Raw genomic sequence first — 15,603 nt, 5'->3', positions numbered from 1 at the left:
TCTATTTGATATACTGTGCTATGTGGTTTTATGTGGTTTTATGTCTTGTCACCAGATTCCCTCATCAGATTAAGAAGGGAATTAATGATCCATGGTTAAAATAAGTGGATGTGCTTCATTATAATATTGATAATAAAAGTGGCCCTTTGTCTTGTACTATAGAGTTGCAAAACATTTTTACCTACATTTAAGGACGTATGCAAAAAGGATTCACCACAATCCTAGTATACATGATCAGTTTTGGTATTAATGTGCAAAGTAGCTAGCCGTTATAGCAACAGTAATAGTAATAGTGGTTGTAGTTATCAGCAGTCATTTTTATATACATAAGAAATAACCCTAAGTTACACTTTCTGTAGGGCATTCACCCATATCATTCTCTGAGCTATACCAGTGGAGACACTGCCACTGATTCTCCAGTGCATGTTGGACGTGCTGGGATGCCAGTAAAGGAGAGTCCAAGGAAGGAGAGCCTACTCAGCTACCTGACTGGAAGCTTCCCAAGCCTGCACAACCTCCTGGAAGGGACTCCTCAGAGAAGCAGTGCTGCTGTGAAAAGTAGCTCCCTAACGAGAACAGGTACATCCTCTAGATTTGGTAATTACATGTTTATATTTATGGGGGAATTGAAATGAAACGGGATTTAAGTTTAGTTAGATATATACTTTGGTAGTACAACTAATCTCTCATAACTTATCTTTGAGAAAAAATTTTAGGAATCCATTGTTCTGTTTGTAACTTTTCAGAGTCTTCATGCCCTTAGTTTGCATTTTTAAATTGCAGCGCTGACTAATGTCAATGTAGGCATTTGGTGTGGGGTGCTGTCTAGACCAGCAACATAGAATTTCCCGTTATAATAAAAATAAGCTATTTATTAATGCATTAATATCCAAATACCAACATTATGCAGCGAGAATTTAAAGCCATCTGCAAACATACATTTTAACTTGGTTCTTCAAATATAGTTATATAAATTACATTTTTTTGCTCCTTAGTATATAAATAATATTATACTCAGAAACATTTTATTTTCAGGAAATACAGTAGCCACTGATATGTTATCTGAACATCCCTTGCTATCTGAGCCATCATCTGTGAGTTTCTATAATTGGATGTCAAATGCTGTGGGTAATCGAGGAAGTGTGGTACAAGAATCTCCTGTTACAAAATCAGGACACAATAATCTTCCCACAGGTATTGAGTTATCACATTATTTTGCTTAACTGTCTAAGGGGAACATATACCAAAATCTTATTTTTCAGAGGATGGGTTAAAAATCTCAAACAAGTACTGTTTGGTTGAAATTGGTCCATTTATATTTATAAATGCCTTTGATAATATTGTAATTGAGAGAGTAGTAAGCAGTCACTCAGTGTTCTTGTTGAAAGGCAAATATGTCAAATATGAGATTGTATATAAAGAGTTTAAAGCTTCCTTTTAATGTGGCTGGTTTAAGTGGTAAATGAAAAAATGGAAAGTGTAATTACAACATCATATACTTGATGTTACAGAAGATAGTTTTAATTTATCTAGATCCCTCTGAGACCTAATAACTATCATTCTAAAGCTTTAGTCACTTAACAAATATTTAATTAAATCTAAAACAGTATGTATGTATAAGGATAGATAAGGATGACTTGTGTTCTGAAAAGTTAATTTCAAAGTATGCATTATTTTTTTTTTCTTTTCAATTTAAACAGTCTTGAAATGGTACTACTCTACAGGCTTCAAAAGTTTACCCTGCTGTACACTTTTATGTGTTTCTATTCTGCAGTAATTTACATTTTATTCTTAAAAATTTACTCCATTAGGTGTTGCACCCAATCTTCCAACAATACCCTCAGCCTCAGATTTCAACACTGTCTTGTCTAGTGACCAAAATACTTTGGATGGGACACATTCTCAGCATAGCACCAGTCAGGATGATGTGGCAGGTGTAGAAGAAGCAAACCAAGGGTTTCCTGCTGTTCAGCTTGCTGATGCACAGGTGAGCCAGCCTGTTTTTTCCTAATTATAATAATACCTCATTAGGCATTGGTTAGCAACTGGAACCTCCAATAGTATGCACCTTGGAATTCTAGTGAGGATATACTGTATGTATGTGCCTACAGCCTTCATGCAAAACAGGAGGAGCCTTTAAAAAGTACATGGCTTAATTATAAATGCAAATTAAGTATCTATATGTAATCATTAAATAGAAGAGTCTCATATAGTAACCTTTTTGTTATTTGTAACAAATTGGCTAAGCAACATGAATGGATAATCATACCCTACGGTTTTTAGTGCTACCTTAAAACTTTATTGAGTGACCAGTGGGGAAGCATTGATGATTTTAGAGCAGAGGAATAAAGTAACTAAAACTATAGATGTAGAAATATTATATGAGTAGCAAATGTATTAAATTGATTGAAATAGAGAAACTAGTGTTGAAAAGATGAATTATTGAAATAGTTTACCCAGTGGGTAATGAGACTCTAGGCTTAGATGTTTATGGCTTTGAAAAGGTAAATGAGGATATGGTGAAGGTCTTATTTAATTGATTAAATATGGAGAATAAAGAGTGAAATCCTTTAAAACATACTCTTTGGTTTGAGCAGCCAGTAGGCAAGTGTGAGAGTGGGACGTGGGTGAGAGGAGGCATCATTTTTGCAGGATAAAGGTGTCTTGAGCATATTTACACACAGCTGTCCCTCAGTATCCAAGGGGTTGGTTTCAGGACCAACCCCCTACCCACCCTCTGATCCACCACCCAAGATACCAAAATATGTGGTATGCCCAAGTCCCTTATATAGAATGGCATATATTTGCATACAACATACATACATCCTTCTGTATATTTTAAATCTTTTCTAGATTACTTATAATACCTAATGCAATGTAAACACTACATCAATAATTGTTACATTGTGTTGGGTTTTTATTTGTATTTTTTAATTGTTACACTGTTATATTTTATTGGTTTTTACTCCCTAATATTTTCAATGTGGTTGGTTGAATCCTTGGATGCAGAACCCTTGGATATGGAGGGCCAACTGTACTTAAGAAATTAGGAAGCTCATGATCAAAAATAAAGGAAAGAAGGGTTAGCAGATGGAGCAAAATTAGTAGAAAAATGAGAAGTATTGGAATTTAGAGTCAATTAAAGAGAGAGTCTTCCCAAGAACACGCAAAAAAATGAGGTGACCTAGGACAATCGGAAATACAGGCTTGGCTCTCATTGTGTAAATGGCACTTGTCCACTTAGATATTTTTGTTTTTTTTTTTTGAGACGGAGTCTCAATCTGTAGCCCAGGCTGGAGTGCATTGGTGCCATCTCGGCTCACTGCAAGCTCACCGCCCAGGTTCACGCCATTCTCCTGCCTCAGCCTCCCAAGTAGCTGGGATACAGGCACCCGCCACCATGCCCAGCTAATTTTTTGTATTTTCAGTAGAGACAGGGTTTCACCGTGTTAGCCAGGATGGTCTCCATCTGACCTCGTGATCCACCTGCGTTGGCCTCCCAAAGTGCTGGGATTACAGGCATGAGCCACCGTGCCCGGCCTAGATAGGGTTTTTTTAAGCTTCAGGAAAAGATCACTAAGGTAGAATGTGTAGTGAAAGAGGAGGCTGAGAAAAGCACTGGATAGCACCTATATTTAGAATGTAGAAGGGGGAAAAGGAACCATGTGGCAGAGGATGAGTAGTCAGAGTGATTTTAGTGCTCTAGCATTGAACACACGTAGTTCTTTCTGTTCAGGTTAGTGCTTAGTGTCTGAAATTCAGTTAACTAGAGATTTAACCAGAATAATGTATCTCCATAAGCATGTATGATACTTAAAACGTAAAGGAAGTTCTCTGAAGATAAATGTTAAATGACTATTACAACCAAGTGCTTCCATTTAAAAATAGGTCAGATATTCATAACATTGATAATGTTTTTATATTTACACAGGAAGTTGAAAAGTCAACTTTGTGAACCTAATATATGTTTTTTTTTGTAAATGGAAACACAATAGGAATTCATACCTGTTTTAAAAGCAAGAGGTAGAATGTTTTAACTAATTCATAATTTTATTTTCCTTGTACTTTCAGACACTTAGGTAGGATCAAGGAATCTGTGTCCTTATTTATTATTATTAATTTGAAGATGAGTGGCCTATAATAGGTACTAAAAATATTAAATTTTAAGTAAAGTTAGAGTCAATTATATGAGGCCATTTTTGCTTCACACTATGATAATAATAATATGTACTGAGGTAGGGTAAGAAATAAAAGCTGCATTTTTCTATATGTAATTTCTACAGTAAATGATAAGCTATAAATTGAGCTAATATGAATGTTTATGTCTTTTAGGTTGTTTTCAAGCCTCTTCTAAGTCATACAGGGATCCAGTCACAGGATACAATGCCACTCTGCTACCGAATGTACTTTGGAGAACACCTTTCATTTTCAGGGACTTTGGACTGCCTCAGAGCAGATATTGTGGATTCAGACACAGCCAAAGAGAGAAAAGGCAAAAGAGCAAGAAGGTGTCTTTTGCATTTTTGTGTATAATTTTGTGCAAGAATTATAATACGTTTGTTTTTTTAACATTACTTTCGTGTAATCCAAATAAGTAATTTTTTTTTTTTTTTTTTTTTTTTGAGACGGAGTCTCGCTCTGTCGCCCAGGCTGGAGTGCAGTGGCGTGATCTCAGCTTACTGCAAGCTCCACCTCCCGGGTTCATGCCATTCTCCTGCCTCAGCCTCCCGAGTACCTGGGACCACAAGTGCCCGCCACCATGCCCGGCTAATTTTTTTGTATTTTTAGTAGAGACGGGGTTTCACTGTGTTAGCCAGGATGGTCTTGAACTCCTGACCTCGTGATCCACTCGCCTCGGCCTCCCAAAGTGCTGGGATTACAGGCGTGAGCCACCACACCCAGCCAAGAAAGTAATTTTAATATGTTAATGAGAAGATAATTACCTTTTAGTAAAAGTAGTAGCCGCATTTTCTTATTAATAACTAGTTGCATTTATCAACAGATTATGAGGCCTATTTTTAGGCATATTTTTGAACCATGTTAGCACATAGATGAGGGTCATGTATATTGATATATGCACTCACCATTTATTTACTTGGCTCTTGTAATAGTGGAATTTTTATGATCTTAAGGGTTCTGAGTTGACTTGTGTCAGGTAGTATTTTGTATTAGAGACAGGGCAGAAGTCATATTGAGAGTCTGGGCATCAGAAACAAATAGAAATGTAGCATGGTAAAAGTTATGAACCATCTTTTGCTGTTATTTTATATTGTCATGGATGGTTCTTCAGTTTCTTTAGTGTTTAATAGGAAATAATATACCCACTAACAGGATTTGAGTAATATTTTGGGAACTTGGAATTTTATTTTGAGTGGGACTTAAATGGATAGAAATAGTAGAATATGGAGATAAATGGCATTTATGACAAGAGGTTTCTGTAGTATTGTTTCCTTCATCCTTTTTGTGTTTTTGCAAGGTGGTAAATTAAAATACTTGTGTCTGATATATAGCTAAGTAAAATATATTTTTCATTTGAAATATTTCTGTTTAAATTTTAAATAATTTAACAAAAGTTCTTGCTTTTCACAATAGTCTTATACCATAACAATGACCGTACAAGCTGAAACTACAAGGCAATTTTAATAATCGGTGAAAAAAATTACTTTTGTGACCTTGACAGTATTTGTAAAAACATTAAAAATGTTCTTACTATTTATTATAAATGTATAGGGAAATGAAAAAAAAGTAAAACTAATATTTAGTACATTGGAATTTAAAATGTTAGGAACACTGAGAATTAGACTATTTTATTTCTTTGTAAAAGCTTATCAAAGAGTAGTTTGAACGGTTCTGTCCTTCTTATGATATAACATATAATACAGAACAAGCAGCTTTTGTGTGCCTTGGCAAAATGTCGAACTCCTTTGTATGTATGGATCAGTTTTCAGCATTTTATCCTTTGCACTTTCAATGTCATGAAATAATCTTTGATTCCCTTTACTATGAAGTTTTTTGTCAGCATCACTTCCTCTGGGATATCTTCATCCTTTCTGTCATGGCCACTTTCCTCTTTATGTCAATAATTTTGCCTCCACTTAGTTTTTCTGGCTAGATATTTAGAGTGTCTCGAACAGTGGAAGTATCAACATTTCCATGGTCAGCTGTTTCTTCTATAACACCGTTTCATTAATCTTCCCTGCCAGTATCTTCATTTTTAGTTTCTTTGCTGCATTTTCATCTTTGTTGTCCAATTCCCTCATTTGATTATTCATTTCTGTAAAATGTTATGGGGATTTATTACAGAGAGAGAGACAAGGAGGCAACACAAGTAACTACATGCTATGCTTTCTGTGCATGAAGTGAACAACAGGTATACTTCAATTAATCACTATCACTGACACATTTTGAAGTGATGTGACTAGTCAGTGATCACAATGCTCATCTGTTTTGTACTGACTTGTGGGCTGAAGAGCTAGCAGTAAGTTTGTGCTTTATGCAGTTTTCACAGTAAGTCTTTGTTACAAATTTGTATCACATTATTGGGAGACTTGTTATTTAAGTAAACCACAGTAACTGAAATTTTAAAATATTGGAACCATCAAATCCAGAACCAAAACATTAATACCTACACATACTCTCTATTTAGGGTTAAAATATCTGAGCTAAGTTTATATTTCTATTTGCAAGAGACAGCTTTCATACAAATATATCCATTTATATATAAATATTTTTATATATATATATATACATACAGTATATGTTTTCATATGTATAACTAGGTTATATATAATTGGATTATATATAATTTATATGTAATAGGTTGTATATAGAGATATAGATTATATAAATAAAATTACAGCTGTAGCGTATTTATTGGCCTAGTAGAAACCATATAATACTACAACAGACTAGACCTTCATTTGAGCACACAAGCAAGTCTTTTTTGGGTGAGAGCTTCTTTGATTCTGTGAACTTCATTGCCTTTGGTCTAGCTGAACCTGGCATTCCTTTTAATTTTTCTACTACCGCGCCAGCTCCAAATGCTCCACATTCTTACAACTAACTCATGATTAGCTTTTATTTCTCAGATCTCCTGTAATTCCATCTTAAGCTTTTATTTATTTGGAGACCTTCACCACAATATGCTTTTCCCAGCCATTAATTTCAGTATTGTGTGGGTTTTTTGTTTGTTTTTGTAAAAGATTGTTCATTTTGCTAATTGTTGTATATTAGTTTGAGGTTACAGTTTCTTGTATGAATATGTATAACTCTCCTACTACTTTGTAAAGCCAGGGCAGTTATTAAACATTTAGCATAGAGTCTGGCATGTAGTAAGTCCTCATACATAATAGTTTCTTTGTCTCTTTGCTGTCTCTAGTAAAAGTAGCTGCACGTATCAGGGACTTATACTTTAAAATTTTAATTGTCACTTTGGCTCTGCAGTGCCCCTGTGTCAGGCTTTTACTTGTCAGGCAAATTGTTATGGTATACCATTTTCTTTTTCTCCTTTATTTGAATCTCCCCTCTTTAAGATTTTCTTACTACCCCTACATGTTTTAGATTCTTGTTTTTGCAATTGTGGATTATTTTCATCTCTTTTTAGTCTTCTCTCTCCTATCTGTTCTAATTCTCAAAATCAAATTTTTCCTTTTCTGACCATATGCTTAGTTGGCATTGATTGTACACTTCCTGTGAGTTTATGTATTTACATGAATTACACTACAGTGGGGCATTTTTCTTATTAATTAAGGAATTCTAGTATTCATTAAGGAATTATTGCTCTGTAGTTATAAATTCTTTAAGTTAAATGCAAAATATCAAAGCAGCTTCTGATTTTTTTCTTTTTGTTACAGAAAAAACTCCCATGTCTGCACATTCATAGTGTGCATGGAAGAAGAGAGAAAAATACCTTTTTACAGTTTTAGTGCTTGGGTTTATTGTTATTATTGGTAGTTGGTTTATAGAAATTTGAGACATTTTTGACTTTCATATTAAAATTTACTATAATAGTCTTACATGAAAATCTTTAGATAAGCAGGAGGATTTGCCAAAATGAGTTTTTTATCAGATTTTAAGGTTTTGTGTGTGTGTATTTCTAATTTTTGTTTCACTTGCTTTTCCTGTCTGCTTTCAACTTAGCATGAGGGCTTCCTGTCTAATATCAAATAAAATTATGTTAAATATGAATAAATTAGATACATCATTATAGGAGGGGGGGATGGTTAAGCGAGGTATCCTAATTGATCTATACTTAACTCTAAATTTCAATACTCTATGGCAATACCATCAAATGACAATAAAAGTTGTTTTATCACTTCAGTGAAATCATTTCTTAACATAAGAAGACTGATTTTGACTTGTTAGTTTTAGAATAAGATTAAGTAAGAAGACTTAAAGGCCCACCTTTGAACTCATTAAAAGCCTGGCCTAGTGAGAGAGCATATTTTACTGGTTTGCTTGCTTAAAATTATTTAAGACTCATATTTTACCTTGGAGATGATTTTGCCTATAAATTAATAAAGATGTATGTTTCTGGAAAAATGGAAGAAAAACCTTGTCCTTTTTTTATTTCACGTTTTTAGGCAAGGCCATGTGAATCTTCCTCCACTTGAGTTCAAACCAGCATTAATGTTGGGAACCTTTAGCATCAGTGCTGTTGTAATGGAGAAGTCCGTGTGCACCCCTCAGAACTCTACCAGTGCCCTTTCTTTTCATGATCTCAGCAAGCGGTATTATAATACCTTTCACTGCAACTTTACTATTTCCTGTCAGTCAATAAGCCAGCATGTAGATATGGCTTTGGTTCGTCTTATTCATCAGTTTAGCACAATGATAGATGACATCAAAGCAACTCAGACTGATATTAAACTTAGCAGATATACAGCCGGATCTGCTTCCCCAACACCTACCTTCAAAACCAGAAAACATCGGGACTTTCGTTCATCTGACTTTAGCCGCAGTTCTAGAGGAAGTCTTAATGGTGGCAATAGAGTAAATAATGCAAAGAACAAACGGACCAACAATGAGAATAACAAAAAGGAATCTCGAAACAAGAATTCATTAGGAAGATCTGAAAGAAGAACATCAAAAGTGTCTAGGAAAGGTTCAAAAGATGTGGTGGATCACATGACTATTCATATGGATGACTCTGATTCAATTACAGTGTCAGAACAAAGTGAGCCTTCAGCTGAGTGCTGGCAGAATATGTATAAATTGCTTAACTTCTATTCACTTATCTCTGATCCAACAGGAATATTGGAAAAGTCTTCAGAAACATTTGGACCAGCAGGTAACAGACATTTTTATGTTTTAAAAATTTCTGTTTAGAATAACAATAATACCAAAGAAGCAGAAGACTGTTCATCATGTTTTCTTAATGTTGTAAGTGGATAATTGAAATGGAGAGAAATTGTCTATCACCAGGGAAACAAAACAGTAATGGAATTCAGATATCCTGCCACCACATTTCCCATCCTTTTAAACTCTTACATGGTATGTTCTTGAAGGATTTAGACAGACCTGATTTAAAATATCTGGCTCTACTATTCACTTTCAGTAGGAACTTGGAAAAATGCTGAAGAAATTTTTAATCATTTTGTTGGGGATTAGGAGAAAGAGGACTGGTTGGGAATGTGAAGGAAAGAAAGGTAAGACAATGTTTGGAATGTCCTTCCATTTTTCAGTCTTCGTATCTAAAACTGTATATTTTCATTTACTTATAAAGGAGTTCGGAGCCCTACAGAGCCAACATGTAAAGTTGTGTTTGAGAATGAACAAGACAACAGCAGTTTGACTAAGACGCAGAGGAAACGTAGCTTGGTAACTTCTGAACCTCAGCATGTTACTCTAATAGTGTTTGGGATTGGCATGGTGAACCGCACACACCTAGAGGCAGATATTGGTGGACTAACAATGGAATCGGAACTGAAGAGGATCCATGGCAGTTTTACTCTTAAGGAAAAAATGAAAGGTATGAATGATTTTTCTAATAAAGTGCTATGTATACATAATAATTAGTGCCACTTTTCTGAAGAAAACCACTGCCATGTCTCCAAAATTCCTACTTGGCAAATTTTTTTTTTTCCAGAAAAATTGGACTTTCCAAATTCTGAGGTACCAAGAACTTTGTTGTAATTGAGTATCAGTGAATTGAGGTAGCTTTGATGTCTAAATATTTTAGCACATAAATATTGAGCCGATGTACCTATACTCAGTGACATTTATTCTTTGTCTTTTAATATCAACTACTAAGATGTCTCTAAAGGCTGAAAATTTTACCAAAATAATGAAATTTATGAAAAATTTGCTTTTGTTACTACCATAGAAATCTTATAATCTAATACTAAGTATCTCTATAAAAAGAAGTCCCTTTAGTTGATATAAAATTTCCTAGGTTATTGAAAACATACCATTTATCTTGAGAATGATTACACAAGGTATGATATTTTATCAAATCCAGGAGCCCATCAATTTGAAGATGCACTATTATTTTATGTATCACAAAGAAAATACCATTGCCAGATATGGTCAGATGCCATTGATTGTAAACTGCATCCCACTTTCAGAGATGCTAAAATAAAAAAACAAATGTTTCTTAGACTCAGTGGATACAGCAATAAAGTTGCAGGGATTCTCTTGCAGCAATGATTATATAAAACCAGTGTGGTTTTCTTTTCTGGTTGTGAAAATAACCTGACAGATTATATTACATGAGAAAAGGAAGTTATCAATCACCATGTGTTTTTATTGTTAACTTTATGATTGAGAAATTTGTAAGGTCTAATCAAAACTTACTTTGAACCTGTTTTTTGTTATATACCCTTCTTTACCTGTTTTGTACCCTGAACATTTATTATTTACTCAAAAACTAATTTTAAATTTGAGGATTATGTACTTGCGATTGACATGGTGAACCACACACACAGTTCTCTGAAAAAATTAGATGGACTGACTGCAAATTGCTAAGAAAAATACAAACACATCAGCCTTCCTTGGAAATATCACAAAGGATATAAACAATACACAAATGCTCAGATGTCTAAGTTGATATTAAAAAAAAAAAGTTGTCAGTTTTTTCATCTGTTTAGCCAAAGTTAAGAATGACCATACTCATTTTTGGTGAGAATTAGAGAAATGGACATTTTTCATTCACTTTTAAATTGATATAAATTGGTTTAATGTGCCTGAAGGTTAATTTAATAGCTTTTATCAGTAGTCTTTAGAGTACATTTATCTTTTGACTCAGCAATTTGAGGTCTGCAAACCTAGGTATAAGAAATGATCAGAATTGTGTGAAAAGATATCTGTACAAAGAGGCAGCCAAGTGTCTGGCATTAAAGAATTGGTTATTTTTATAAACAAACATATGCCAGTTTACAATTTACCCATTAAAATTATACTGCAGAATTTATTAATACGAACAATAATGCTAAATGAAAAAAGTAGGCAAAATTGTTTATGTGATTTCATTTTTTTAAGTAATTAGAATATTTATACCCTCCATTAAAGTCACAGGAATTATATGGACCAAGAGCGCTGGTTTATATGGTTTCTTTTTCCTATTTTTTAAAATTTTCCAACTTTTCTGCAGTAAGTATTATTTCTGAAATATAAAATGCCATTAGGCTATGTAATGCCAGTAGACTAATGCAGGAATGGCATATTGAAGTGTATATTTTGCATTATTGCAATTTTGACATTTAATATGTATGTGTGTATTAAATGCAGAGAAATGAAAAACGAAGGAAATTTTTTAAAAAGTAGCTCTGAAATAGTTGAACAAAATTTACCATAACTTTAAAATCATCTTTTGCTACTGAATGTATTATGAATAAAATGTAATTTTAATATGAAATGCAAGTATCTTATATCCAGAATTCAAATAAATATTTTTTTCTCATATTTAAGATGTTTTACATCAAAAGATGACTGAGACTTGTGCTACCGCTCATATTGGTGGGGTTAATATTGTGCTGCTTGAAGGGATTACACCAAATATACAGTAAGTATGTCAGTTTTTATTTTCTTACACTTATAGTTTTAGACAAAACTGGAAATTCTTTGGATAAACATGCTGAATTTTGAGGTTTGTATATATAATATCAGTTCCCAGATACTGGGAATTCTGTCATTAAGAATATCACCAAATAAAATATTTTAGAAAAATACTTTTTGTCTTTCTAAAATTGGTGGTATATACCTTCATTCCTAACTTCCATTCAGCAGAGCAGTTTCATGTTAACTACGAAACAGCCTTTGATAATTTAGGTCAGATTTTCAGAATTTGCTCTTTCTTAATATTATGACTAGTTAATGTTGTGCTACTGTTATCCTGTAACACATCCAACATGACTAAATAGAGGATTTGGTTCAGCATTATAAAAATTAAGTATTAGTCCTAGATTGACTAAGAAGTATGATATGTTACAGCTCTAATAATATTTTAAAAATCTGAATAATGTGATAGCTACCTTGGGGAATATTTCCTGAAATGGATGTTTATTAATGGGCCATAGCTTTCTCCAATGAGTTTTGGCTAAAATCAGCAACCTCAGACAGGGCCCATTCTCAAGACTTCCTGGAGACTGTCTGAGGTTCGGTTTGGGCCTATAAGTGTAGAACTAAAGACTGTATATTTCATAATAGCTGCCTACTATTCAGATCACATTTCCTAAGAAGTCTTTTCAAGAAAGGCAGGAAATTCCGGTGGTTGTAAGAGATGAGATCTTTTTTTGTTCATTCAATATAGGAGAAGGGGTTATTATTATGTATTAATTATAATATTATTAAGTGCCTACTGTGGGCCAGGAGCCTCACCTAGATTATTGTATTTAATCCTCACTGCAATTTTGGGAACTGGGGTGGTCTTATCCACCTTTACAGAACAATAAATTGAGGTTCAGAAAGATCAACATAGTGCCTAAAATACTTAATATAGTCAGTAAGAAGAGATGCCTGAATCTATACGCTTTCCACCTTATGATGCTTCTACTGGAAGTCATAGACCATGGATTCCATGATTCCTTCATTTACTCTAAATTTGAAGTACCATGGGTACGTTACCTTCAGAAAGTAAACTAAATTTCTTTAGGTGTCCCATGAGTTTTATTTACTCTATCCTCCTGGATCTCTTCTCTTCATTATTTGTTATCTCTTAAGAGAAGGGCTTCCAATAGTCTTTAACCTTGCAAAACATAATGTTTATAGAACAGATTTTTGATAAAGTATTATATAGCTGATATTTCTTGCTCTTTTTTTCCCCAAGTAAAGACCCCTTAACTGTTTTATTTGAAAAATAAAAGTTATTTATTAGTTACTGCCAAACTCGTAGTGTATTCTTTGGTATTTCATTTTCAATTGCAATGAAAAGGAAATGGAATGGAAAAAAATAGTTCAAATGGTACTTTAAAGGAACATTTTAAGAGTGGGAAATTAGAAAAGCTTTCCAGATGATTGGTCATATTGTAACTAATTTGTGCATGAATGTTTATTTGCCTCCTTTTTGTTTTCCTGCTTTCTCTTGACTCTTCATCTGTAGACTGGAGGATTTTCCTACATCTCCTACAAGTACAGCCAAACAAGAGTTTCTGTATGTCATATTATTCTTTTTCACGGCTTTGTGATTACTGTAGTATTGAATAGTTTTTAAAATATTTAAATGTTTTTCATGGCTGTGAATTATTTAGCTATTGTTTTGTAGCTGTAGTATAGGCCCTTTTATATAATAGATTAAAGCTTACTGGTAATCAAGGAAAACACAGGTAAGGGCTGCTTTTTTGGTAATTCATACCTTGTCTGTCGTTGACAAGTTGTAACACTGTAGTTGTGTGTTGCTTGTGCCTTTTCAGATGTGTTACTATTACAATTTCTATGATCAAAGTACTTAATTTTTGATATGATAATGGAAGCTTAAAAAATTCACTTTGCAAGAAAGAGTTTTCACTAACTGTAGAAATAATTATTAAAACACTAATAAAACATCTGCACATCTCAGCCTTATAATTCTGTATTTAAGATGGGGAGAGTTGACTGCTCTGTTAATAGATTTTAATGGCCTTTACTATATGTAAATGTGTGTTTAGTTTCATTCAATAGATGAATGCTAGTCACATCTAGAGAGCCATTTGCATGTCTGCACCATCTGGGTGTATTGTGGCTTATGTTGAAACTGAACTTGAAATATTGGTGTTAAACAATGGTTTTAATTATTATAATGTTAGAAATGATTCAAAATTCAGTAAGTAGTCAGCATTTCAGAGCCTACCTTCATGCTGACTAGGCCAATTCCATAAACTACTGCCTCCACCCTCCGGTGATCATCTCCGAGAAATAGTGTCTTGTGGAAGAAAAAAGTGTATTTCTCTAGTAATTGGTTTTGAATTTTATATAATACCTAGATCTTACTGTTTATAAACGATCAAGACCTCTGATAGAGCTCCTGTTAGGCTTTGATCCTAATAAAAGTTAAATGTGATGAACTGGTTCTTCATATCTTTGAGACTACAAATAATTGGCAAATTTTCTGCAGCCCAGCAGAGATTAATGTATGTAAACTGGCCTGTAATTAATATGAAATATGTATTTTGTGTATTTTGCCAAATTTAGTGATTGTCAAGAATCATTTGCCCATTTGAAGGATCACATTTATATTAGAAGTTATTGGAGCCAAGGTGGGAGGATTGCTTGAGGCCAGGAGTTTGAGACGAGCCTGAGCAACATAATGAGACCCTGTCTCTACAAAAAATTTAAAAACAAATTAGCTAGGCATGGTGGCACGCCTCTGTAGTCCCAGCCACTTGAGAGACTGAGTTGGGGGGATCACTTGAGCCCAAGAGGTCCAGGCTGTGGTGAGCTATGATGGTGTCACTGCACTCCAGCCTGAGCAACAACAAGACCCCATCTTTAAAAAAACAAATAATGTATGTGAGGGTGTGTGTATGTGTCAAACACTACTTCATTATGGCTTCTACGTAAATGTCCTATCATATCCTATCTGTGGAATTCCACAGGTGTAGTGGTAGAAGTCATTCTTTTGCTTTACTTCTTTCTGCTCTTTCATTTCACAAATATTTGGCAAGTGTCTGTTTTAATCTCCCAGGAACTGTTCTAGGCATTGGAAAGAGCAAAAGAAATCAAGAAAGATCATGTCTTTGCTTTATATCTGTACTAGTAATTAAAGGATACCAATTCTTAACTAAAAGTAAGTCTGATTATGAATCAGACTTTTATCATTTGTTTACCACTCACTGAAAATGAAAAGCAGAAAATGCAAGTTACACTTCCTCCTTCCTATCAATTTCTTGTAACATAGTGGATGATTGTTATTCTAATTTCTTTGACTCCCTAATTAGATTTTAAGAAGTATAGTGAATATTTTTTTCTTTTCATATTTAGTGTCTGTATAGTGGTTGTACAGATCTCTAAAATAAGGTGGAGAAGAAAAGAGTTCTGAATGGGGGTAAAATAAAAAGTGGAATGTTGTGTGTCTGTGTATGTAATATAATACGTCTTGTTCATGTTTTTACTTACATGTGAGAATATACTTATTTTCTTCTATAGATTCTTCCTATTAAAGAAATTAAACACTATTCAGTGCAAATAGCA

General features: G+C 33.8%; 1 protein-coding gene across 6 annotated transcripts in view; it reads left to right on the top strand.

The window, feature by feature from the left end:
• KIAA1109 (KIAA1109 ortholog) overlaps window positions 1-15,603 on the top strand; it is a 219,349-nt gene that overhangs the window by 116,278 nt on the left and 87,468 nt on the right. For all 6 annotated transcript variants that reach the window (XM_030815739.1, XM_030815740.1, XM_030815741.1 and 3 more), the window contains exons 43-50: window positions 360-579; window positions 1,036-1,194; window positions 1,812-1,987; window positions 4,333-4,508; window positions 8,583-9,289; window positions 9,725-9,970; window positions 11,908-12,001; window positions 13,538-13,588. In XM_030815739.1, coding sequence (XP_030671599.1) covers window positions 360-579; window positions 1,036-1,194; window positions 1,812-1,987; window positions 4,333-4,508; window positions 8,583-9,289; window positions 9,725-9,970; window positions 11,908-12,001; window positions 13,538-13,588 — 1,829 coding nt within the window. The remainder of the gene's footprint in view (window positions 1-359; window positions 580-1,035; window positions 1,195-1,811; window positions 1,988-4,332; window positions 4,509-8,582; window positions 9,290-9,724; window positions 9,971-11,907; window positions 12,002-13,537; window positions 13,589-15,603) is intronic.

The sequence above is a fragment of the Nomascus leucogenys genome, chromosome 7b (assembly GCF_006542625.1).
Source record: "Nomascus leucogenys isolate Asia chromosome 7b, Asia_NLE_v1, whole genome shotgun sequence".
Lineage (NCBI taxonomy): Eukaryota > Metazoa > Chordata > Mammalia > Primates > Hylobatidae > Nomascus > Nomascus leucogenys.
The sequence above is the reverse complement of the archived record's forward strand: the minus strand, read 5'-3'. Positions and strand labels throughout refer to the sequence as shown.